The sequence below is a fragment of the Ciconia boyciana genome, chromosome 3, assembly GCF_034638445.1.
Source record: "Ciconia boyciana chromosome 3, ASM3463844v1, whole genome shotgun sequence".
Lineage (NCBI taxonomy): Eukaryota > Metazoa > Chordata > Aves > Ciconiiformes > Ciconiidae > Ciconia > Ciconia boyciana.
The window spans coordinates 20,455,700-20,479,416 of NC_132936.1; the positions used below are offsets into that span (position 1 = coordinate 20,455,700).

Genomic DNA, 23,717 nt, shown 5'->3' on the forward strand with positions numbered 1-23,717 from the left:
CTGTGCCTCAGGCCATCAGCTCCTCTCAGCTAGTTGCTAATCCCCAAGAAGTGCCCTAGGCCTCAAGGCATTATTGCTTAATTCAGTCCTAGGTTGTCTAGGTTTGCTTAAAAACTTTTTTAGTTACCTAACTTAACTTACGAGCTGGCTTGCAACCTCTAGTGCTTGACCAAGTGCTGCACAGTGAGAGGTTTCTTATGCAGAGCAATCATGTGCAGAATATTTCTTCCTTTCTGGTCATGGACAGGTGTAGTGCAAATAAAAGAGCAGTAGTTGTATAGCTGGCATGGTAACTTCTGCCTCGTTGAGGTTTACTGCTGTATGAAGCGATTTAGGCATTCATAGGACATCTGGTGAAAGTATTTTGCTATTAACACTGGTAGCAAAGGAAAATGTTTATAAGGTTTTTATATTCTGACAATATTTGAGATATTAACAGTGTGTAGTACTTGGCATTCGGTCCTCAACTTGCTGGAAATTAAGTGGTTTCTTTTTGATGCAAGATCTGTGTTCTTCACGGTGTAGTTTTAGAACTTCTGTCCTCAGTACTTTAATTGTTGCTAAACTGTGGCTTTTTATACTGTTATTAGTTTGATGCATTTACTGTATGCTTTGGAAGCATATAAAGGAAGTATACATCACTTATTCTTTTCTGATCTCTCATTCTCAGAATTCTCCAAGTTATTTTCAGTCTTGTGTTTTAGAACCTAAAATACTTATTTTCATGGGTTACCTTAATGGATGGCATTATATAGTCACAAAGCAGGGCACTGGCTGAACTAAAACAGTTCCCCAGTCTCTGCTGCCCATGAGTGCCTGATGAAAGAAAATAAATTATGGAGATTGCATAATTGAAGAAAAAGATATTTTGTGTTGAAATTGGTTAGTTTTAGTCTCCCTTCCTTAGTAATTTCCTTAGCAATTAGTAATTCCTCCAGGTTTTGAGGAGAACTAAATAGTTATTTGTTCTCATTCAAATCTCACTACTTTTTCCTCAATACTTAGGCTTGTGTTCAGTGGGAATTTTTCCCGGTGTAATTAGAGCAGATTAGTAACTCATTTGTGTAGTTACTGGTAATAAAACCAGTCACTTCTAAGAGGTGTTTTCCACAAGGATCGTGTTCCACAAGAGCTATGATTACAGGTATCATTAACCATTACACTACAGTCATGTTGAGAAAGTTCTCTGTGTGGACTTAGCTTACTTACACTTACCATTTTCTGTATCCTCATCTATGGTGTCCCTATGCTGCACTAACTAATCCATGGTAAAGCTCATTTCTACACTCCAAGAAAAGTTAGAACAAGAACTGAAGGATAACACCCCACAGAACTGAAGTTTGTCCAGTTCTATCAGACAGTTATTATAGGTGAATATTTCTCTCTGCAAATATTTGTCTTCATGGCATCACACTGGTACAGTATTTGGTACTAGTCCGTTTTCTGTGAAAAATCTTTTGTCATTATTTAGCAAAGTCACTATTCCATATGATAAATCCAATTTATCATGTATTCACATCAACATGATTAAGAAGAAGATTCACATCAACGTGATTAGCAGAAAAACATCAGGGGAACTTTTGCAGTTCTTTTTGTTAAGCTGATCAGCTTTTTCTGGTAGACTGTGTTGTTTGGCATAGCTGTGAAAGAAGTAATTTTTTAACTCAAAAGGGTATAAACAATACTCTTGCATAAGAATTAAATCTTGTATTTCCTAAAAGTCTCAGTCTGGACCTTTAATTGGTTAACTGTGTGTTCCAGCAGAGTTTCCAGCTATCCATGATGGCGGCTGAAGCAGAAACATAACAGCAGAGGAGAAATTGGTTATTTGTGTCTTCAAAGGGCTTCAGATGGAGTAAAGAGCACTCCCTTAGCTTATGTGCTGAGTGACCCTATTAACCTGGTTAGCGTGGGTAGAGAATGTGTGTGACTGTAGTAAATGGGATTTAGATTTGTCGTTCGTCTTCAGGGACTTTGGTTGAGCTGCCAAAGGAGACTCCAGTGACTCCAATGGAAGGTTGCCTTCCCCCACTTTTCCTTTTTAATTTTTTTTTTTTTTGAGATCGCCGAAAACAAGCACATTTAGCAGATGTCATTGTGCCTTACATGGGAAACTAAAATAACTTTTGATTTTTAAATTATGACAGATCTTCACATATTTCACACTGTTTCTCTGTTAAATACTCAATTTAGTAAATTTCAGAGATCCCCTTCTCTCTGTTATGCTAAAGCCAATTATCAGTATTTTGCTGTGTAAAAATAACAGGAGTTACTCTTCTTGCCATGAGTCTGTTGAAAATGTTTTACCTTAGAATTGTGAATATGTTGCTATTCGTTACCTTCCAGTTCTGTGCTTGTAAAGTAGCTGTTTGACTTGTCAATAGTTTGAGTTGTAAGTTTATTCAGAACATCAAAATGTATCTGCTTAGAGCAGCATAGAAGGCTGAATAGATGATGTCTTTCCATTTCTATTAAAAAAAAAAACAACAAAAAACCAAGGGATAAGGTTAAACTGATCTTTAATGATGAAATGAGCAAGAGCTTTCTGTATAGACAGAAGCTCTTGAATTGGAATACAGGGAATAGATCAGAGGGGGGATGTACAGAAAGCTAAAATAAAGTGAAACGATAGATAAGGCTAAGTGATGGTACTCTGGAGGGTTTTGAAAGGCAGGACGGTCACTCTTTAAGTTGGACAGGAAGATGGTTATGCAGTTGGTGGGGTAGATGGATAATGTCCTGATTCCTGAGATGGATAGTGTCCTGATTCCTGGGTAGTTTTCTAGGGTCAGGGCAACAAATGAAGTCTGAAAAGACAACTTGCTAATCAGTTGCAGAGGTGCTTATATGCCTTGGATGACAGAGTGGAAGAACGATACAGGTGATGAGGGTCCAGCATTATATTTGAAGGAGAAGTTGCTGATGACAGTGTTTGGAAGAGAAAGAAAAAGGTAACATGTAAACTCATCCCTTTTAAAAAAAAAAAAAAGTGTAATATTACCAATTTAGACTCAGTTGAGACCTATTTAGCAGCTTCTGTATTTTAAGAAAATTTTCTGTAATGCTGTGTAGCTAAGATTTTTGCAGTGATTCAGTAGTTAATTCAGTAGACTGAGTTCAGTCATTATGATAGGATGTCTCTTGTTTTTTTTCCTCTTCATTGTTCACCCAACTTTGCTAATGAATTTTTAATGAGGATACAGTTCTCTAAATATTGTGGGTCTTCTACAATTTATTTGTTCACTGTTGAGCTTAGTGGAATTAGTCCTATGAGTAAAGTTACTTGTGTATGTTGTGCCAGGCTAGAATCTTTCTCAACTTCTTCTATTTCTGAGGCAACTATAGAAAAACAACTAACTAAAAATAGGAAAAATGAGAGTAATGTAGACCTATTTAAAAAACAAAACCAAAAAACCCATGACAAATAAAAATCAAAATCACAAAAAGCAAACCTAGCTGTATGTCTTTTAAAAATCTTATTTATATATTTAAACATTATTTTTTTTCTTCATCTTTCAGTTCAAAGTTTTATTTTTCCATATAGTATAAAAAGTATTACAGATTTATATATTGGTACAGATTTGTGATTGCTGAAGTGAACTCTCAAAAAATTTATTGCTGAGTTTACAATATTTGTTTCAAATGAGAGTCCTTTCCCTCTCTCCTCTTCCTTCTTCGTAGGATGTTTGAATTCGATGGTTTAGATACAGAATTGGTGCAGACATTTAGACTAAGGATTGTAATGTTGTTATTTCTCTTTATTGCTATAAGAAGTGTTGAATTGCAATACGAGTGGCTTATTTAGTATTATCCATAAAATGAAAAATCACCTTCAAGCTTTAAGTCTCAAGATTGAGAAGAATAAACATGGTATTTGCTCAAAACAGGGAAATTGCATGTGTTTTTCCAGAAAACTATATCCTGCATGAAATAAACGATATACTAAATTGTTAGTATAACAATTAATTAAAGTAGATATCTGTTATAAAATTCTCATTATATTGTTCTGTGCAGTCATCGTGTATAATTAAGACCCACAGGAAAACATTTTAAACTCTAATGTTCTTTTATTGTATTTGCAGATTCACATCATAGATTTTGATGATGAAAATAACATTATAAACAAAAACGTTCTCCTTCATCAAGTGGGTGAAATTTGGCACATTAGTACCAGTCCTGCAGATAAAGGTGTACTAGCAACCTGCTACAATAAAAGTAAGTCAGTCCCTTCTAACCATGTTAAACTTGTTCAAGTGTTTTGATGTTTTTGAATGTGCAAAGATTGAACATCTAGCTATGTGTGAACACTTTAAATTGGAGTTATCAACACAGGCATTTTTCAAAAAATCTGCTGTACCTTTACCTCCATTTGTCTCGTATCCTTAGGTCATCTCGGTTAGAAGTCTACTTTTGCATTCATGTCAAGGAAAGCAGCATAATAAAAGTATTGCTTGCCTGATTAATGTAAAGCATGGCAAATAAAATATATTATTGTTATTTTAGGCTTCATTCTTTTTATTGTTTTATATGTTTGCTTTTGAAAGTGGAAGTAATGTCTTTCAAAACAGCATTATTCCAGCATCAAGCTCTCTTTAAAATTGCAGGTGAAGTTTGTATATAAAGTTATTTGTCATATATTTAATGCAGATGTGCCCACAGAGGACTATAAATTCTTATCTAAATATCACATCAGAAACAGTAGGAAGGCTCCTTGTGTAACCTAACACTAAATGCACAACTGCTGAGATTAAGCGCATTTAGTGCGTCTCTGCATTTCCTAGGTGAGGCTGGTGTGAAGATTTTTCTGTCATGAGGCTTGAAAAATCCGCTTGCATTTCTTGGGGAAGGGAGTACTTTTTATCTCTGACAAGCAAGAAATCTGTGCTGTCAATTAGAATAAATATTATTTCTTGTAGTAAGTATTAGTCCATTCTTTCATGGAAATACAGTCCAAGAATATAAGAATAAGGTAGTGAGTTTCAGACTTCGTGCATCTGTGGACAGCTGTAGAGATGTGAGTTCCTGCTGCTCAATCTTGTGGCTACGTTAGAGAGAAGGTTCCAGGGTTGCTACGTTCTCCTAGCTCTTTTGCTAACATTTGAATTTTTTACAAATCTTATGTGAATCTTTTAAAGGCAATTATAGAAGATAAGTAGAACAATAAAGAGCTTTTTCTGTTTTCTAAACTGAAAATGATTGTGGGTATTTTGACTAAGAGAGAACACTGAAATGGTATTGGCCTGTTTTTTGATTACTCTTTACTCTCTGGTTGACTTACTGGATGTAACTTCCTCACCTTTCCAGTGATCCATGGAGAAAATGAGAAAGCAGTAATCAGGCCTGAAATTCTAAAGTCATCTTAGTAATTTTCTGGCTAGTTTCAGAGGAGAATCTGAGAAAGCTGTCTGAAGTTTCCTTTAAAGAAAACCAAAACGAGTTTCTAAGTTTCTTTCTCTAGCCTTTCTCTAAAGGCTCTAAATAGCAACGTATAGAACAGAAAGCACACAGCATGGTGTTCTAATAATAAGGAATACTAAGTCTAGCAGACAACTTATTTCAAGTAGTAATGCAACCAAATTAAGCAATCAAAACCCTTAAAATGCTTTTATGTATTTCATTTGTTTTGTTCTTTTGAAAAGACTCTTAACTATTTTCCTCATTGAAGTACCAGTCAAATGAGATGATGCTGTCAGGAACAGTCGTAGGTATTGTGACCATCTCTTGTGTCTGAGCCCAGTATTTCTGGCAAATCTTGACTGTTGTTGAAACTGGGATATTGAAGAAGTGTGATGTGTGTCTATTATTAATAGCTATTTTTTTAAGTTGCTTGAATAAGTGGTGGAATGTGGCATTGAAGAGAAGTGGAATCATGTACACTTTGCATTTCATAGCTCATTGAAGTAAGCTAATGGAATAGGGTGAAGCTCTCACGAAAAAAACTTCCTAATTTCCTCTTTTTATATTGTGAGAGATACTGAGTTTTCTTTTCCTTTCTTACACTTACAGATAGTTAGCATAACCAAGGTATGAATAAGGTCTTATGTTACGTCATGAAAAACAGATGTAGTAAATGCAAACAGAAGAGCACTTTTTTCACAGCTCTCCTGTTCTTTGGTTTTTGTCTGAGAAGTATGCCTTTTGTATAGGAAGTTTGGGAAATATAATAATGGTTAAACTGAAAGAGTAATTCTGGGTACCTACATTGAAGGGGGATTTTGAGACTTGATTAACTTTTTAAAAGCATTTTGCAGCTAGTGATACAGCAAAATATTGATTCCTGAATAATGCGTTTGTTTGTTTTAGTGTTTCAGTCATCTGGACTTGCTGTTCTTCAGACCGCAGATTAATTCTTTTTCTAGAGCTGACTTATGCAAGATACGAGATTTCTTTTTAAACATACTTTCCCCAGATTTTAGCTACTCTTCCTTTTTCTAATCATACCATATTTTTAAAATGCGGTGAAAAATCTTTTTGCAGTATCCAGTTGTTATCATCCCTTGTAATATTATTGAGACATTCAAACTTTTTTTTTTACTTAATTAACTATGTGACAGTTAATCCTACCACCTCAAAAAGTCAAAGACAACACTAGCAGTCTTGCTGTATGTTTTGAAACACAAGGAATCTGATGTTATTTGCTTCCCTTTTCTCTTGTAGGGATAAAACTTAGCAAAATAATGTAATATGCAAAGCTTTTTGTTAATTTCTGCTGCGTGCTAAGAGTTGCATGAGGGAAATGCATACTTGTATTCAGCTGGTAACGGTAGGTTATTTGTGGGGTCAAGAATCAAATGGAAAGTTGCAAGCCCTCTGTGTGTGTTTGAAAAGGATGCTGATATGTTCGGAAGTTTTTACTGTTCTGGTTGAGAGAAACCTTAAATTGATGTAACGGGGCTCTTAATCAAAAGTTGAAAGGTCCTCTTGGATGGGTAAGTTTCTATGTTTGGTTGTTTTTTGGGTTTTGTTTGGGTTTTTTTGGTTGTGGGGTTTTTTTGTGTGTGTGTCTGAGTTTATTTTCCCAAAGGCATTTTAGCTACTTCTAAGCATGATGGTGTGGGATTTTACAGATCTGAAGCTTTTTTCGTGTGTGTGGATATGTATATATTTTGTTTTGTTTTTCCCCTGATGTGTATACAGCATCTGCTTCCAAAGTCATAATGATGAGGCTTTTTTTCCCTGAATCATATAGGTAGGAAACCTCCTTCAAAAGGAGTGATACTAATGTAGAAGCAATCTGCCCCTGTCACTCTCTGGGGGATTTACAATTCCCCCTCCACCCCGCTGCTTCATGGATATGTAAAATCTTTTTACTTGTCCTTGACACGCATAAGTGAAAGAGGCATAAGGAGGTAGAACTTCAAATGTGGATTACTATTAATATTATTATTATTATTGGTACGCCTACTGAAGAGTAAAGTGATGTGAAAAACCTTAACATAGCTAGGCTTCCATGTCAGTGAAAACTAATTTCCTTGTTGTCCACTAGATTTTTTTTTAAAGTGCTGACTTCTGATAAATTCAGGGTTTTTTCCCATAAATGGCTAAACTTGCAAGTGACCACAACTCAGTCATCATTTTGAGATGAGCTTTTATTTTTGAGAAACTCTAGGCAAGATCTGTCACAAGTGCCAAATACAGCATATTTCAACAATTGGAGGCAGACTCTCAACTCTTATTTTTGGCAGACAGGTCAAATAAGAGTTACTGCCCTTTTACATAAAGCCTGTCGGAATATTTACTATTTACTGGTATATTGATTCTACAATCCCTTTAAATTCTTATGCTTTCAAGAAGAGTAACTTCCCTAAAAAGTAAAATAAGGTGGCTTAGATAAATTTATCTGTGACTTCTTCAGAACAAGGAAGTTAAGTCCTTGCTGAATATGCAGTTTGGGAACTATGTTCTCTAAACGATGAATAAAGTTAATTTAAATGCGGCTCTGTATTCTTTTGTTCAAGATACATAACGATACCCTGGTAAAGTAAGTAGGTTTTAAAAAGGAAAAAACCCTTCCTTTCAAGTCAAAACCCAGAAAACTCATTTTCTTGGTAGCATCTGTATTTACTACTTTGATTTCTAATTTTGACATTGCATCATTAGTAAAGCCTTGTATCTTTTCATTCTGGATGGTGATATTAACTAGAATAATACTGGTTCCAATAGCATTGGAACAAATACATCTTTGGATATTAACCAGAAATTCCATTTTTCTAGGCCATTTTGTCTTAATATAAAGACAAAACTGTGCAACTACCTCTCCACCCCTCCCCATGCACACACATTAAAAATACTGTTTTAGAAAAATCGCATAATTGCAAAGGGAAAACTTATTCTACTCGGTTCCTCTCTCGATTATAGTAGTCCCCCCTCCCACCAATGATGGATATATCACTTAGGGAATTTTATACTATTACTACTGATGTTATAAGAAGATGATTTTATTATCAAGTGATAGGCTTAGTAGTTATGTGTAATCTTGTCTAACTTTCAGGAAAGATCAGAAATTTACTATGCTGGAGACATAGTACTCGCCTGTACTACATACTTCTAATGCATTCAGTGATAGTGTATGCTAGAAAAGTATTAAGACCATTCCTGTGCAACTTGCATTGCTAATAAACAAGATACGTACTTAGTAGATGTAGTAATTGAGCAGAGGTGATGTTGTTTTTCTGCTTGTTGTCATTTGCCACCTTTGCCATTAAAAATTGCTTGTCTCATATTCAAATGGTAGTCTGGATGTAGCCAAAGCATGATAAAACATTAAAACTGATTTAGGAGCAGGTAATGTTTTATAAGTTTAATTTTGCATCTCTTTTAATAAATAAATATGATTTCCTAGAGTTTTTAAACAAACTTTATGGACATACCAGCATAGCAACCTGTGAACCTAGTGGCTTTCCTGTGTTTTAGAAACATAATTGGATCCTTCAGATCCATGGTTTAAAATAAATAAATAAAAATCCCTGACACATGAGCTACGTATTTTAGGCAGTCATTACACTGAGAGGTAACTTTTTTTTTTTTTTGCAAATGTGTTTGGTAGCTATTTGGTATTGTGAGTGTTGTAAGAATTAGGAATGCTATATTTTACCCCAGCTTCCTTAACTGAAGGGAGAAGTGTGTAAGTATGTGAAAGAAGCTAGGTATAAGACAGAAAAAAAGGATTAAAATATGAATATCTTGGGGACAGGGGAAGAAGGCTTTGTAAAATTAATACTTGAAATATCTAGATTAATTTATGCATTGTTAGTCAGTTTTGTGACATATTGATGCATCATTTTTCCCCTCTATTGCGGCAAGTCAACTGAATTAAAATAGGGGGTGGGGTTTTTTTCTTGAACAGGATAAGATTGCTACTGACAGCTTTACAGTACGTAAAAATTAAGAGGAAAAATGAGTTTGGTAGTCTTCTAGCTTTAGAAGTTAAATTAGATTGTTAAAGTTCAGTATGATACAGATTAGGTTTAAAAAAAAAAGCTAAAAGAATGGATTGTTGAGAGAAGGGTACAATGTACAGAGGGTTTTGGGTGATGATAATAAAGGTGGCAATAAGCTAGAATACTACAGTTGCATTTTAATTGGTAAAGCTTAATTGCTGAAAAGTTACATGGGCTTATTTGCCTCTGATATTTATTAATATCTTAGTTATGTTCAACAAAGCAGAAATCAAATCATTTGCTTCACAGTGGCCCAGAAATAAAAGGGAGAATGCTGTATTTAGTGGAAAATCCCTGTCAGAGCAATTCTAGGAACTTTACACCTGCCTTTTTTTTTGCTATTCTGACTAGCTGTAGTCAATTGACTATTCATTTTTTACTTTCTTTAAAATGTGACAGGAGTAACACTTTTAAAAATGTGAATAAGAAAGGTGACAAAGTAGTTAAGGAGATTATAGCATGTTAGTAGAAATGCACTTCTAAATATCAGAAAAGAATAATGATGAGGTGGGGTGAGGGTCAAGAATGTACCCTCCAAATAATGATATAAACCAATAAGAATAATGGTACACTAAATATAATAATAAGTTTAAAAATGAAGATAAATTAGTCTTCAAATGTGCAAGAAATTGGTAGCCATCCAAGAGCTCTGCTAAGGGGAAAGTAATTTTACATGTGTATCACTACTAAAAGTTTGAAAGAAGCCTTGTTTCACTATTCAAAAGAGCATCCTAGCCTACACTAGGATAAATATTTCATTGTGATGAGATGAAATGCCAAAAACCTGTAGATCACTCTAGAGCAGAGTTGCTTGGGAACCAGAACAATGAAAACCTGGCAAAGCCCTAGACCCTGCTGGAATATGTTCCATATACAGTCTCGGTATTGCTGAAGTTTCAGACTACAGGAAGGGAAATAGGAAAGCCATTTGAATGGGCTTCTGAGGCGGGGAGAGATACCAACAGACTAGAGTGTGTTTAATATCATTTTTGTATGTAAAGTAGGTGATGGAAGCCTCAGATCTAGGGTTGGCTGAAAAAAGTGGGATCCCTGGAATACTTGGAAATATGTCAATTCCTGAATGATGCCATCTTTGTCAGTCCAGTTTATAATACACTGTCATGGAGTGTTTGAAAAATTTACCAATTAAGTGGATGTGCAGGGGTGGGTGGTTGTATGTGGTTTTTGTGAGTGTGTGTGTGTCTTGCATATGCTTTGTTTCATACAGAACTTAATTTTAATCTGTTCTCCTTTTTATAAAACCCTCCCCTTCTCTCACCTGCCACTTTAGGATACGGTTAAAATGGAGGCGGACTATTTCCTGAGGACCTAGTACTGTAGAAAGTAAATTTCAGCTACATCATTAAAGGAAAAGGGAATGCAGAGGGATTTTTCTGTAGGCCAATTGAAGCGTTTTGCAGCCATGTGAGTTTTGCCAGCAATGGATGGCTCCTTCCTGAATGGCTTGGGTGTCATCTCTGCATAGCAGAATATTTGGTAAAGGGGGTGAATGCTCATGATGATGTCTTTGGGGAAAAATATCACTCTAAAATAATAATTTTGATAAATATAAAGGGAACTCATAGTCCAATAGTTTCTACTTATATTCAGGTTTTGCAAAGAATAAACTTCAGTGTTATCCTATAAGCTAGAATAAAAACTCAGGTTTATGCATTGCTCTGCATAAATCTATTGCTCTGCTCTCATCTATTTAGAATGTCAGTGAGAAACTAGTGGTTTATTTAAATTTTGATACTATGTAATGGCTAGTTACTTGGGTAGTTACTGCATTCTGATACATGTCCAACAGGTGCTTAGAAGAGATGGTAAAACTGTTTGAGAAGTCAAGGGGGTAAGGCAGACTGGTGGGTTTACATGGAGTGATGGGAAGATACAGGAAAGGAAATAGAGAAATGATCCAGACTAAGAATTCTGTATTGGTGGAAAACACAGTTTGCTGGCTGAACCTCTAATTAGATCTAGTTATCTATCTCTATTACTGTAAAGGTGAGTATTGAGGAAGTGATTAAAAACAGCTACTTTAGTGTTTCTCCTGCATGCGGGTGAAGGATGTATTTTGGGGGACAACAGTAGATGACCATATCTCGGGAGCATAACTGTAGGCAATGCCAATGTATTGTTAACTGACACACATCTGATAGGAAAATGCTTGCTGAAAGACAAGGTGAAGGAGTGAAGGAAATAGTAAAATTGGAGAAGAAGGAAATCCTGAAGGAAGGAGATCTCAAAAGTAAATAAGGGATATGTCACTTAAAGGACGAGAGTATAGCTGCAACTATTCATGAGAAAGCAAGAAGGTACAAAGTGGTATGCAGCCTTTGGGCAGTCAGTTCTGTGGAAGGCTGTAGAAATGTTAATGAGTAAGATATAGCCCTTAGGCATTACCATTTTGTAGGTGTTTTTCTGTACCATTTAGTGTCTGTCGGTGGAAAAATCTATTATTGTGACTAAATGCTTGTTCTTTGTGGGTTTTTGTGTTGGTTTTTTTTTTTTATTAGTGGTTTCTATTTTGCATTTTCTTTCCTCTTTACCTATGGCAACTCCCCCTACTTTCCTGAGAACTTGTTCTTCTTCCTTTCCATGCTATCTACTGAAGTGATCAGTGAAATAATTTAATTCTGAAATTGTTTAGTCTAACTTTTAGCTTTGCTGCTGCTGTAAGATGAATGGCGGTCTGGAGACTTCAGCTTCTTTTACTGTTTCAAACTGTGCTGGCAAACTAAACAAGATGTTTATGCAACTGTGAATTGGGTTGCAAGAGTATTTTCTCAGCCACAAGATTACCTTTATGTAATTGAAAACTTGAAAATTAGAATGTGACATAATGGGCCACAAAAAATAACAGCATTAAAGTCTGATGTTTGAAATTATTTACTTTAATGATGTCAAGCAGGGTGGGAGCAGGTGTTGAAAGTGTGTGTGTGTGAGCTATATCAACATTGAAAATTATTTAAGAACAAAACAACCCTTACCTGGTAGCTTGTGAGGGATAAAACCTGCTGACTGTAAGAATATTAACATTGAATAATCAGGTTTGATATCAGACAGCTGTCTGCTCTTGGTTTTACTGATTGTATCAGTATTGCTATAATGATAATTTTTGCTGGAAACTGTAACCTGTAGAGTAAAATAAAGAGTCTTGGGATATTAGACTGAGATTTTTAAGGTTATATATGTATTCCAGTAACTTGAACAGAGCCATGGCATTGACCTAGGGACTGACTTGCAGTAGTGCATACTGCTAAACTGTTACGAAGCTGCCTGTGCAGTTTTGGTGTGGGCCACCTAGCACTTTCAGGCAATGATGCCCAGAGCTAGTCCAAGAACATCATGAGCAGTTTGAGTGTAGCCTCCTTCTTTCAGCTTACCCTGTGTAAAAAAAAAAAAAAAAAAAAAAAAATTGACCTTAACTGTGCTAGCTGCCCTCAGGGCTGTAGAACTGTTCCTGACTTTATTTGAAGTGAGTTGCCAAAAAATAAAGTATGTGTCATGGTTATCCATTGCAGATTGTTATAAAATACACAAATTGTTTGTTTTGGAGAATGTGTTGCAGGGAAACATGCAAGTAGTTCAGGAATTAGACAAAAATAATGATAAAGCTATATATGAAATAAACAAGTATGAAGATATGGTCAAGCATTTCTGTTCTGCTGATCTTAATGCTATGGTGGTTCTGTTGTGCAGCTTATTCCACAGAATTGAGAGGAAAATTTTAAAGATAATTTGGTCCTTCTAGAGAAAAGGATATTTTGGAAGAGTTATCCTTTTTGTATAGCATTTATGCAGTGTCTAGCACTATGAGGTGGTCTTCCTGTGATTAGGATTGCTAGGCGTTGTGCAATTAAAGAATGCTGATGAAGTAAAAAGAAAGCTTCACTCTTCTCAATTTGAAGTGAATGTTTAATTACGGGGTATTAGGTGCACACATTAATTGAGGCAATATATTTGTCTAACAATGATAATTGTCTAATCTATCTTGGAGCTCTTGCTTCTGAAAAGGGTACTTTTTTCAAGCTGCTTTCGGATGCCAAATTCTGAATTAGATGGTGGACTAGAGCTCTTTGCCATCGTGGTCATTTCTGAGTTAATAGAAAGGTTCTGAGTAATCTAAGGTTTAAGAAATGTTCATGCCTTGACTAATTAAAAGGGAATAATTCAAACTCTTAAATATAAATGTCAATGAGTTATATAGAATATACTGAAGAATTGTTTTAGGAGGTGCTTGTGGGTTTTTTTTTGTTTTCTGGGGGGTTTTTTTTTGTTTTCTGGGTTTTTTTTTTGTTTTCTGGGTTTTTTTTTTGTTTTCTGGGGTTTTTTTTGTTTTCTGGTGGGTTTTATTTGTTTTCTGGGTTTTTTTTTTGTTTTCTGGGTTTTTTTTTTGTTTTCTGGGGTTTTTTTTGTTTTCTGGGGTTTTTTTTTGTTTTCTGAGGGTTTTTTTTGTTTTTTCTTGTTGTTTTTTTTTTTGTGGTGGTGGTTTTGTTTGGTTTTTGCCTTTTTTTTTTTAAACGGCTGACATCTCTTGTTCTCAATGACATTGAAACCATAGGCAGTCCTGAGGAAAGATGCTGATGTCATGTGCTGTCTGGTACTTTTGTCATCCTTCAAGTGTGTGAACTCAGTCTCATCAATGACAATTAAAAAATGACAGCTGTTTTGAAGGAAGGCAATTTTTCACAGAATGCTTTGTCCTGTGCTGCTTGGAGAATAACGCTCATTGGTTACTTCTCTTAAGGTTTTCTTCTTAAAAATTCCTGTGGGAACAGAGGATGAAAGACAACCTTGGTGCTGTAAATTAATCCGTGTGTGTTTCATTGCCTGTCTGTGCCTTTGTTTTGTTTTGAAATATGACTCATTTAAGAATTGGTTATCACAAAACCTAGGACCAATTCCCATCCATTTCTGCTTTGGAAGTTGAGAGGAGCAGATGAAGAGCTGCTGAGATACCAGTCCTATTTATCTCCAAAATAGATCAGGAGGAAAGGGAACCTAGTTATCCTGATTTGATTTTTCAGGATAACCTTTGCCTGTATAGAATTAAAAATTTTCTTGGACATAACTACCAGTTCTGGTAGAAAACCTACAGAGGTGGGGGAAAAAAAAGGAATGATGCAACGATCTCTTGTTTCTTAGTGTGAACTGGTTTTGGTATGGAGCGGATCGGTGAGATGCAGCAAGGCATTTTACCTTCATGCTGCTGTTTCTGTGAAAGTTAACCTTTAAGTATATAAGAACTACCTTTACCTTTTCCTTCCAAATGGAATAGTGCCAACCTGTTGATCAGACCAATGATTGGTTCATCTGTATCAGTATCATGACTCCTACAGCAGCAACAGGAGATCCTATGTAGAACAGCATAGACAAGTTTGTAGTCAGGTCTCTAATCCCTTTTTGAACTACTTGAGACTGCCTTCTGCCACAAACTTTTGTAACATCAATTTTCAGTCCACTACTCACTGGCCAAACTCTCCACCCTTTCTCTTTAAACTTATCTTGTACTCTTTCAGTGAGTGCCACTTAGTTCTAAGATTGCAAGATTTGGCCTGTAATAGCAATTCTTTCACTTTGCCACTGCTTTTCTGTTTCTGTAAACTTAGATCATGTTCTTCCCAAGATATTTTCCTTCCAAACGAAATAGTCCCAATCTGTTGAACATCTAATAAGACAGTTGTTCCATCGTCTTTGTTTATGTTGCCCTTCTCCAACTCTGCTATGCAAACACCAGAATTGCACTCTCCATTTGAAATAAGGGCATATCAAGTTTTTATGGGGCTGTGAAACAATCCTTTCTATTTTATTCTCAGTGTCCTTTGTAAGGATGCCCAATGTTTTGCTGACTTCCATAGCTACTGCTGCACATTAGGTCAAGAGAACTGTCAGTCTTGATACAAAGAGCTTTTTTCTGAGTTATAACTACCAGTGCTGAGTGCAGTATCATGTCGGGATGGCTTAAATTACTTTTCTCTACATGTATTAACTAACTTTTGTATACAGAAAAGCTCATCTGTCACTTTTGACCACTAAATTTTCTGGTGTCCTTCAGTTGTTCTCACCTTTGGCATGGCATGGAATTACCTGAAAGTGTCAGCTCCTGTAAGATTAGGAGTTGACACTGTGACACGAATAATACTATTTGGGGAGCTTAGGGTGGAATGCCTCTCCTGTTTTTAACTTTAGCCTTTCAGATAAGTCCTTGGTTTAAATCCATGGGATAAAGCTAGATGAATTCCTCTCACTAGGAAGAGGAAAAATGAAATTTAAAAGCAAAATCTCTATCAAGCGTAATGATATTGAGATTTTTTTTTAAGTCAGGTTGTAACCACTGCAACAAAAATAGGTTCTATGTGTAAAGTGGGTGACTAATGAAAGCAGCACTCTTAAAGTTGGTTAAAAACCTTTCCCAGACCATTTTGAAATTAAATACGTGAACAATAATTTTCTATGTTGCTGTCGTCTTCTGTGTTTGTGCTTGCCCCTGCTTCTCTTAAGAATTCAATTTTTTATTAAAATCCATTGAAATATATGTGGGAACTGATTTATTTTCCCAGTGCAAATGTGTTTTTCAACTCTTACCTAAACAGGTTCTGCACTTCCATTACATGTAGGGACATAGAAAGCCACCAGAGGGCAAAAGAAAGTGCAGATGGAGAAGGCTGTTGCCTGCAACTTTACACATGCAGGCAGGCACGTGTGCAAATACACGTCTTGTTTTTCTGTTTTCTTTTTCCAAACAAGATAGGTGCTACTGTGCAGTGGTTATGAAGACTCGATATAAATAGCTTGGGTTTATAGATCCAGAACATGAAGACATACAAACACAAAACTGCTGTTTAATTTTGATGAAAAGGAAAATAAATTTTGCATTTAAAATCCATTAATTTTAAAACATTAAATCTTCTATGAGTTATGGCTGTCTGGTGCATTGCACTTATCACACAGTAAACTTGTGTATTAAAAAAAAACTTCCTGCAGAGAAAATTCATCAGTAAGGGTATTGGAAACAATGCTGCTGGTGATGCTCTCTGTTGCTTAGTATTGAAGACATCAGGTGACACTGACTTCACTGGTTTCACTTTCCTTTGCTGTAGTGAAAACACTCCATGTAGGGAAATCATTGGCACAGCCATGAGATATGCTACAGTCATTAAATGGGGAGGGAATTTGAATGCATCTCTCTAAATCTTCCCCACTGCTCTTCTCAGAGTACTGGCAGGATGTACAGAAGAAAGTTTATTCCCATAGTTTGAGGGAAGAAGTAAATGTGCTTGGTGTTCTCCTAGTGTTCTTTGTAGCTTATACCTGTTGTTTTTGTAGGAATTCTAGCTGTTATATGCAACTTGTAGTGTTCCTTTCTAAGTACCCTTCAATAAGGTTTTAAGTGAAATGATTGACTATCTGATCCATATGATGGAAAACCACTACAGAAGTGGTGAAGGGCTTGAGAAATTGTTCCATGTTAATTGCTGTTCGAGTTTGAAGGCCTCTGTGCATATAGATGTATATTGAGTTCAGTCCAAATGACAAGTAACATAGCTGTTTTATCTTAGTCTGTGCTACAATCTTATTCATATGTAAGACTGCTGTAGGAGTCAAGCTCAGTAGTATCTCAGCTAGTGTGTAAGAGCAGATACATAGAGAAAAGTGTAAGAACTGGGGGAGTGTAAGAACTGGGGGAGCATATATAATGTAATTAACTTGAAGCACAGATGCTTGTTATCCCTTGATTTAGCATTTCATCTTTATTTGACAACTGTTATCAGGATAATTGTAACATTTGTGCTATGAAGCAAAACAGAACTAATGTCAGAAAGAAGAGGGAGGAGAGAAAATGACTGAAATTGAAGTATTACAGGATGGTCATGATATTGAAAAGAGTGCTTTGAAAATACAGAAAGTGGATAAAATGCTTTTGAATTAGAACTGTCACTGGGAGAGAATCTGTTGAATTATCAGGCTGCTCTATCCTTCAGCATTAGAAGGTTTCATTCTCCTCCCCCTTTTTTTTGAGATTAGAACAAGAAAAACGGGTTTTCTTCTCCAATTTCAAATAGCTTTTTAACTCAAAATTTTCCAATATTGAACTGAACTAGTACAATAAACTGAAAGAAAATGTTCTTTCTCCATCTCCAGTCAATCTTATTGTTGCAGTAAATAACATTTCGCAGATACACATAAGGTCTTATAGTAAGTGTTTAGGCATTCTTGTCCAACTAGCTTCTTAAATAAGTGAAATTTAGAAGCTTGCTTTTCTCTGGTTTGTATTAGACTTCAGAGTTATTGATGAATCGTGCAAGTGAAACCAAGTATACTGTGCAAGTTCCTTCCAGTAAACATTAAGACATTTTGCAACTTCACCTTTTTCTAATTCCATTTTCTGTGGCCCTCTTTCTGCCATGGAAAGATAGCCTGCTTTAGGTTCCCTGTATCCCATCTTTCTTGGAAAGCTGGAGAGGCTGAAGGAGAGTCATTTGCTGGACAGACTCTTAAGAGAACACTAAATTTTTTTTTTAATTAATTTTTTTCTTTTTTCTTCTCCTGCTGACTTATATCAACACCGCAATTCAAGTCCTAACCATGTCTTAAATATTTAGCCAATTGGTAACTTTTTGATAAAGTAGCAAATCTAGAGTTCAATCGAGTCATCTGGTAACACTAAACCTGTAGTGTATTCTATTCTCTGCAGTGCTTATGTGAAAACATTTTAAAACGTTTTGAAGACTATTATAATTTCAGGGGTTTTTCCTAATTTTTTCCTGATTTTTGGTGATAGTTTAAAACCTTAATTCTCTTAACTTGTGTGAGTGTTTTTTGGACGCAAACTGTTCTCCAGCTGGTCAGCCTCCAGTATGTACTGGAGCATGAGGTTATTCCTCCCCAGGTGCAAGGCCTTGCATTTCGCTTTGTTGAACTTCATGAGGTTCCTGTTGGTCCTTTTCTCCAGCCTGTTGCAGTCCATCTGAGGTTCCCTGAGGTCATTAATGAAGATGCCAAACAGTATTGGCCCCACTGTCAGTCCCTGGGATACGCCTCATGCTACTGATTGCAACCCTCTGAGAATGGCAGTTCATCCACTTTTCAACCCACCATGTTGTTCACTTATACGTAGCCTGCACTTCATCATCTTGTCTGTGAGCATGTTATGGGAGACTGTACCAAAGGCTTGTTAAAGTGAAGATAAACAACATCAACTACTCTCCCCATGTTTACTGAGCCTGTATTTTCAATTTAATTTTCATTGCAGAATGCAATCATATTGGTCAGGCATGATGTCCCCTTCATAAATCTGTGCTGAGTACTCCCAGTCACCTTATGTTTGGAAGTGTTTTCCAGGTTCACTTGATCCGTCACCTTCCTAGGGACTGAGGGGAGGCTGTAGATCGTCCTTCTTGTCCATCTTAGACAGGAATGACATTTACTTTCTTAAAGTCCTCAGGATCCTCTCCCTATCACTATAACCTTTCAAAGATAATTGAAAGTGGCCTCATAATTACTTTGGTCAGCTTCCTCAGCTCTTGTGCATGAATCCATTCAGGTCCCATTTGTTTAAATACTCCCTAACTTGATGCTTCTCTATGGAGAGTCAGTCGTTATTGCTCCAGACTTTCCCACTCATCCTGGGGACCTGGGATCCCTGAATCCCAGGGGTAGTAAAAACCAGGGGGAAGAAAACATTCAGTACTTTGGACTTTTCTGTGTTCTCTGTCATCAGGTCCCCTGCCCCATTCAGCAATGGGCCCACATTTTCTCTGGTCTTCCCTTTGCTGCTGATATATCTCTAGAAGCCCTTCTTGTTGACTTTTGTCTCTTGCCAGATTCAACTGCAGATGAACTTTGGCTTCCTCACCACATTCTTGTGTGGTAAGATACTGTTTCTGTATTCCTCCCAAGTCACCTGTCCCTTCTTTCACCTGTTGTACACTTTCTTCTTATGTTTGAATTTAATCAGGAACTCCTTGTTCACCTATGCAAGCCTCCTGCCACTTCTGTTTCACTTCCTACTCATTTGGATGGACCATTCTTGAGCCTGGAGGAGGTAAACCTTGAAAATCAACCTGCTCCCCTGGATTCCTTTTCTCTCCAGGACTGTCTTCCATGGGATTCTTTGAAGCTGATCCCTGACAAGGCCGAAGTCTGCTCTCCTTAAGCCCAGGGTGACATGTGATTCTGCTATATGCCTTGTTCCTTCATGTCAGGGAATAAGATGAACTCCTCATCTCATGATCTTTGTAGCCGGGGCTTCCTGCAACCTTCACATCTCTGAGCAGTTCTTTGATATTTGTAACTGTGAGGTCCCCATTGTTGTCTCATTGATTGCTGGTGTTAGATAGCTATTATCAATGTATTGCAGAAACCTACTGTATCCTGCTGCATTTCCTTTCAGTGGACATTGAGATGGTTAAAGTCCCACACAAGGATGAGGACCCGTGAATATGAAGCTCATTCTTGTTGTCTGAAGGTAATCTTCTCTTTTACTTCATCCTTCCTGTAGCAGACACCCACTGCAATGTTGCCACATTGGTCTACCTTCTAATCTTAAACCATAAACTCTCAGTTGGCTCTTCTCCACCCCTCCACAGAGTTCTATAAATTTCAGTTGTTGTTGTTCATATAAAGACAGTTCTTCCCTTTCACCTTCCTGATCTGTCCTTCCTAAAGAGCCTATGTTCATCCATGCCTCTCTGATCCCAGTGAGATTGTACATCCCAATAAGACTGTGCATTTGGAATAAACGTAAGGCATATTTGGTTGGTACTAGCAAAGAGATTGTGTCCTGTCTCTGAGCAGAAGATTTCATGGGATGGCTTAGGGCTTAAAAAAAACCCACAAGGCTTTTATGGGTTTGTTTCTATTTGGTTATATTTTCATGATTTTCTTTTTAGATTATAAGCTTTTAGGGAAGAGCTATATGTGTTTCTTCACTCTAGTTCTATAAAAAACTTATGGTGGGGTTTCTGTCCTATGAGCACTTCTGAGCTGTAAACAAATGAGAACTGAATTAGTCATTAGCAGCTGACTGCCAACAACATGTATTGTTTGAATGCCCTAAGTTGAAAAAACTGGTGACTAGCATAAGCCAACATTTATTCTTTTTCTTTCTCTGGACTTTCTGGATGTACTAGCTGTTGATATCTTGAGGTAAGTGGAATTCAACTTAAAAAAACCCCACATGAGTAACTTATGTTTCTGGTATTAGTAAAGCCAGCTTTCTTACCGTAGCATCTGTAACTGACTTCATAAACAGAACATCAAAAGATACTGTATCTAGCTACTAATTGTTTATAATTATTATTTTCTTCCATTAACTATTTGTGCTTGATATGTGAGCACATCTGAAAGTTAGTTACCCAAATTGGCCAGATCACGTAAAGATTTAAGCAGTTTATGACTTAGATCTAAGCTCTGAATCACAAGTCATTCCTGGAAGAAAGTAAGTGTGTGTGTGTGTGTGTCAATAGAGTGGTCGCACATCTGTGTGTCCGTTGAGGTAAAGTACAAAGTAGAGACTGCGAAAGGCTGCTTTTAAGGGGTAGTGAACCCACCTTTTCAAATCAAGCTAGTGGTTAGAACTTGATCCAGCAAACCTGGGGCAGCCACATAAACTGCTCATGTTGGATATAGTGACATTTGTACTGTTTGAAGTAGATTTCCATGAACTGTCAAGTCATCATATTTGTCTTTGGAACTCCTATGGAGTAGAATGGGAATGCTAAAGGTTATTTAAATAGAACATTGAATGGGCAGGTGTCTAGTGAGGTGCCTGATTTGATTGGGGGATAAGTGGTTTGCAGCTCCCATTAACTTGTTGAGTATAGTGTTTTAGTATCTCATGAAACATCAAGTGGGAACCTTAGTGCATTGCTGTCATCTAGCCTTACTTAACTGACAGCTGCCATGGCTGCTTTGGTGATGGAAGTGAGTGCCTCCATGAGACTCCTGCTTTCTCTTTGATACTTTTACACACAAAAAAGGGCAATGTTGATAATGGTGTTCAGCTTCACTAGCCTTAGTGATGATGGAAGCAGACACGTACATATGGTTCATTGGCTTTTACTGGTGTATTGTGCCGCTCTCCTCAGCACAGGGTTAAATCTCACGATGTTTTTTATGTGGCTAGCTGATAACCTTGCTTCTTGTATGGCTCCCACTGTTGCAGTTAGGTGTGCTGGTGGTAACAATAGCAGGAAGATTATTGCAAACAAACGAAAGCATGTAGTTAGTGCTAGTTTCTCCATCCTTTTCTACTCTGTTAAAATACCTAGAGAGATATATCTGAGGTATCAAACAAGCTAAAAGTCATTGCTGTGACTTATGAGATCTGGTCACGTGAAGTGTCAGAAAGAAAGCATGCCTGTTTGTGCTGCTGAGCAGCTTTTATAGTGTTGCAGCCAAATTCTGCCTGAAGAGCAAAGTTCAGCTCATCAATATAGTAGTGCTTGCAGTTCTTCACTTGGGCTGTCCCCATATGGCAGAGTTCCAGACATGCAGTCAGTAAATTCTGAGCTCCCTCAAATAGATATATATCTGCAGAGCATATCCCCCCAAAAAAGGTATGTGCTGGAACATTGTCTCAAATCATCTCTGGATAGCATAAGAAACATCAGACTATAAAAAAAGTGTAATTTATGCCTTCTTCAGTTTTTCAGCCTGCTGACTGCCCGCTTTCTGCAGGTTCTGTCTCCCGTTTCCATACAATATGATGGGTTTACCCGTCTCTCCATGTCATACTCCACACCTTCGCACACTCTTAGATCATTCTCTCTGTGTTACTGTTCAGCACGTGAGGCTTTTAAAACCTCCCTAGACATCTGTATATACAGTGCAAATATAAGAGCCTGTTGTCTAGAGACCTAAGCCGTATCTGTGTTGTATTGGTGTGCAGTAAATGTGAATTTACGGTCACCTGTGATCTGCATGCTAACAAGAAGGCTGCTGTTTATGCAGTGCTTTCCACATGTTGGAGTAATGAGACAACAGCTAAGTATGGAAGATGTCCCATGCATGAATATGTCTGGACTGTTGCATGTTACTGTTTTTCTACTAAATATTTCTCCTTTCAGCTCCACTTGAAAACATACTTTGATTAGGATACAGAGGGAGCTGCTGTGTTATGTTTCTGCCCTGTTTCCGTGTTTATATTTTTCCAAAATCAAAGGCTGTCTTTTGGTAGCTAAAAAGTGCATCTAAGTGATGGAAAGAAAAATTAAACTGCCTACAACTCTTTATTCCTACATGTATTTCATCCCATGTATTTCAGAAAAATGTAAAATGAAAGATGACACAGGCTTTTAGCACAAAAGGTTAAATTCTTAACCCAGAAAAAGAAAGGTGTGTTGTTTTTCCCCCTCTTCTTTTGCCTGTGAAGGCCGTGTTGTGGAATAAATGGAATACGGTGTATCTTTTTTATGAATTGACTAAAAAAGCTACAAGGTTATTCTTTTAAAAAAGATGCGTACTTGAATCATTTTGGGTTTGTTTTCTTCATTTTATTAAACTAGGAGAAGGATGTTTACAATCATTAATAAGGAAGAGTGATAACTCTGTTTGTCAATGGTAAGAAGGAGGCTTCTGAACACTAGCTGCTTGTTCCTGTCATACCGAGAGCATTAATGGGCACCAGCTGGGCTGTAGCTATAGCAGCTTCACCACTTCAGCCTTGCACAGCAAGAGCTGCTGTGGCAATGCTGCAGAAGGGCCTCCTGTGCAGATTTAGGAAGTATACACTTCAGTTGTTGTTCCCTGGGCAACAGAATGACTGCAGCCAGCTGGCTTTGCACCACCTGAGCTGATCAAAGAGCAAACCCTGTCAGGCACTGATACTTCAGCTCCTCCAGCTTCAGTGTGAATGTCTGCAGGCAGTGATGTAGGAAGCATTGTCATTCGGGTTTCAAGGTTAAACACAGGGGAATGAAGTAGAATGACAGCAGAAAGTAAAATGAAAACATCGTTCCTGTAGATACTACCACCTGATGTGTATAGCTATTGATTATAGAAAATTAATTTTAAAATACTGAATTACTAATGTACATATAAAATGTGTTTTGAAATTATTCAAAAAGAGAACAGGAGACTAGCAATAACCGGCTTGAACATATTCTTTTGGGAGAAGGAAAAACAATCGTGTGATTTATCATATGTGTTTAGTTAAGAAAGACCATAAAGAATGATTGAACACAGATTAAAATGCTTTGTAAAATGATGTAATTAGGGTGGACTGAGCAGAGCTGGATCTGGTCTGCTTTGGGTGACTGCTGTAAGCTT

At 36.9% G+C, this 23,717-nt stretch overlaps 1 protein-coding gene across 4 annotated transcripts in view; it reads left to right on the forward strand.

The window, feature by feature from the left end:
• Positions 1-23,717, forward strand: part of EIPR1 (EARP complex and GARP complex interacting protein 1) — a 99,147-nt gene that overhangs the window by 16,028 nt on the left and 59,402 nt on the right. For all 4 annotated transcript variants that reach the window (XR_012041337.1, XR_012041338.1, XM_072855109.1 and 1 more), the window contains exon 3: positions 4,083-4,215. Coding sequence is in view for 2 of the 4 variants with exons in the window: in XM_072855109.1 (XP_072711210.1) it covers positions 4,083-4,215 (133 nt within the window). In the remaining 2 variants the exon portion in view is untranslated. The remainder of the gene's footprint in view (positions 1-4,082; positions 4,216-23,717) is intronic.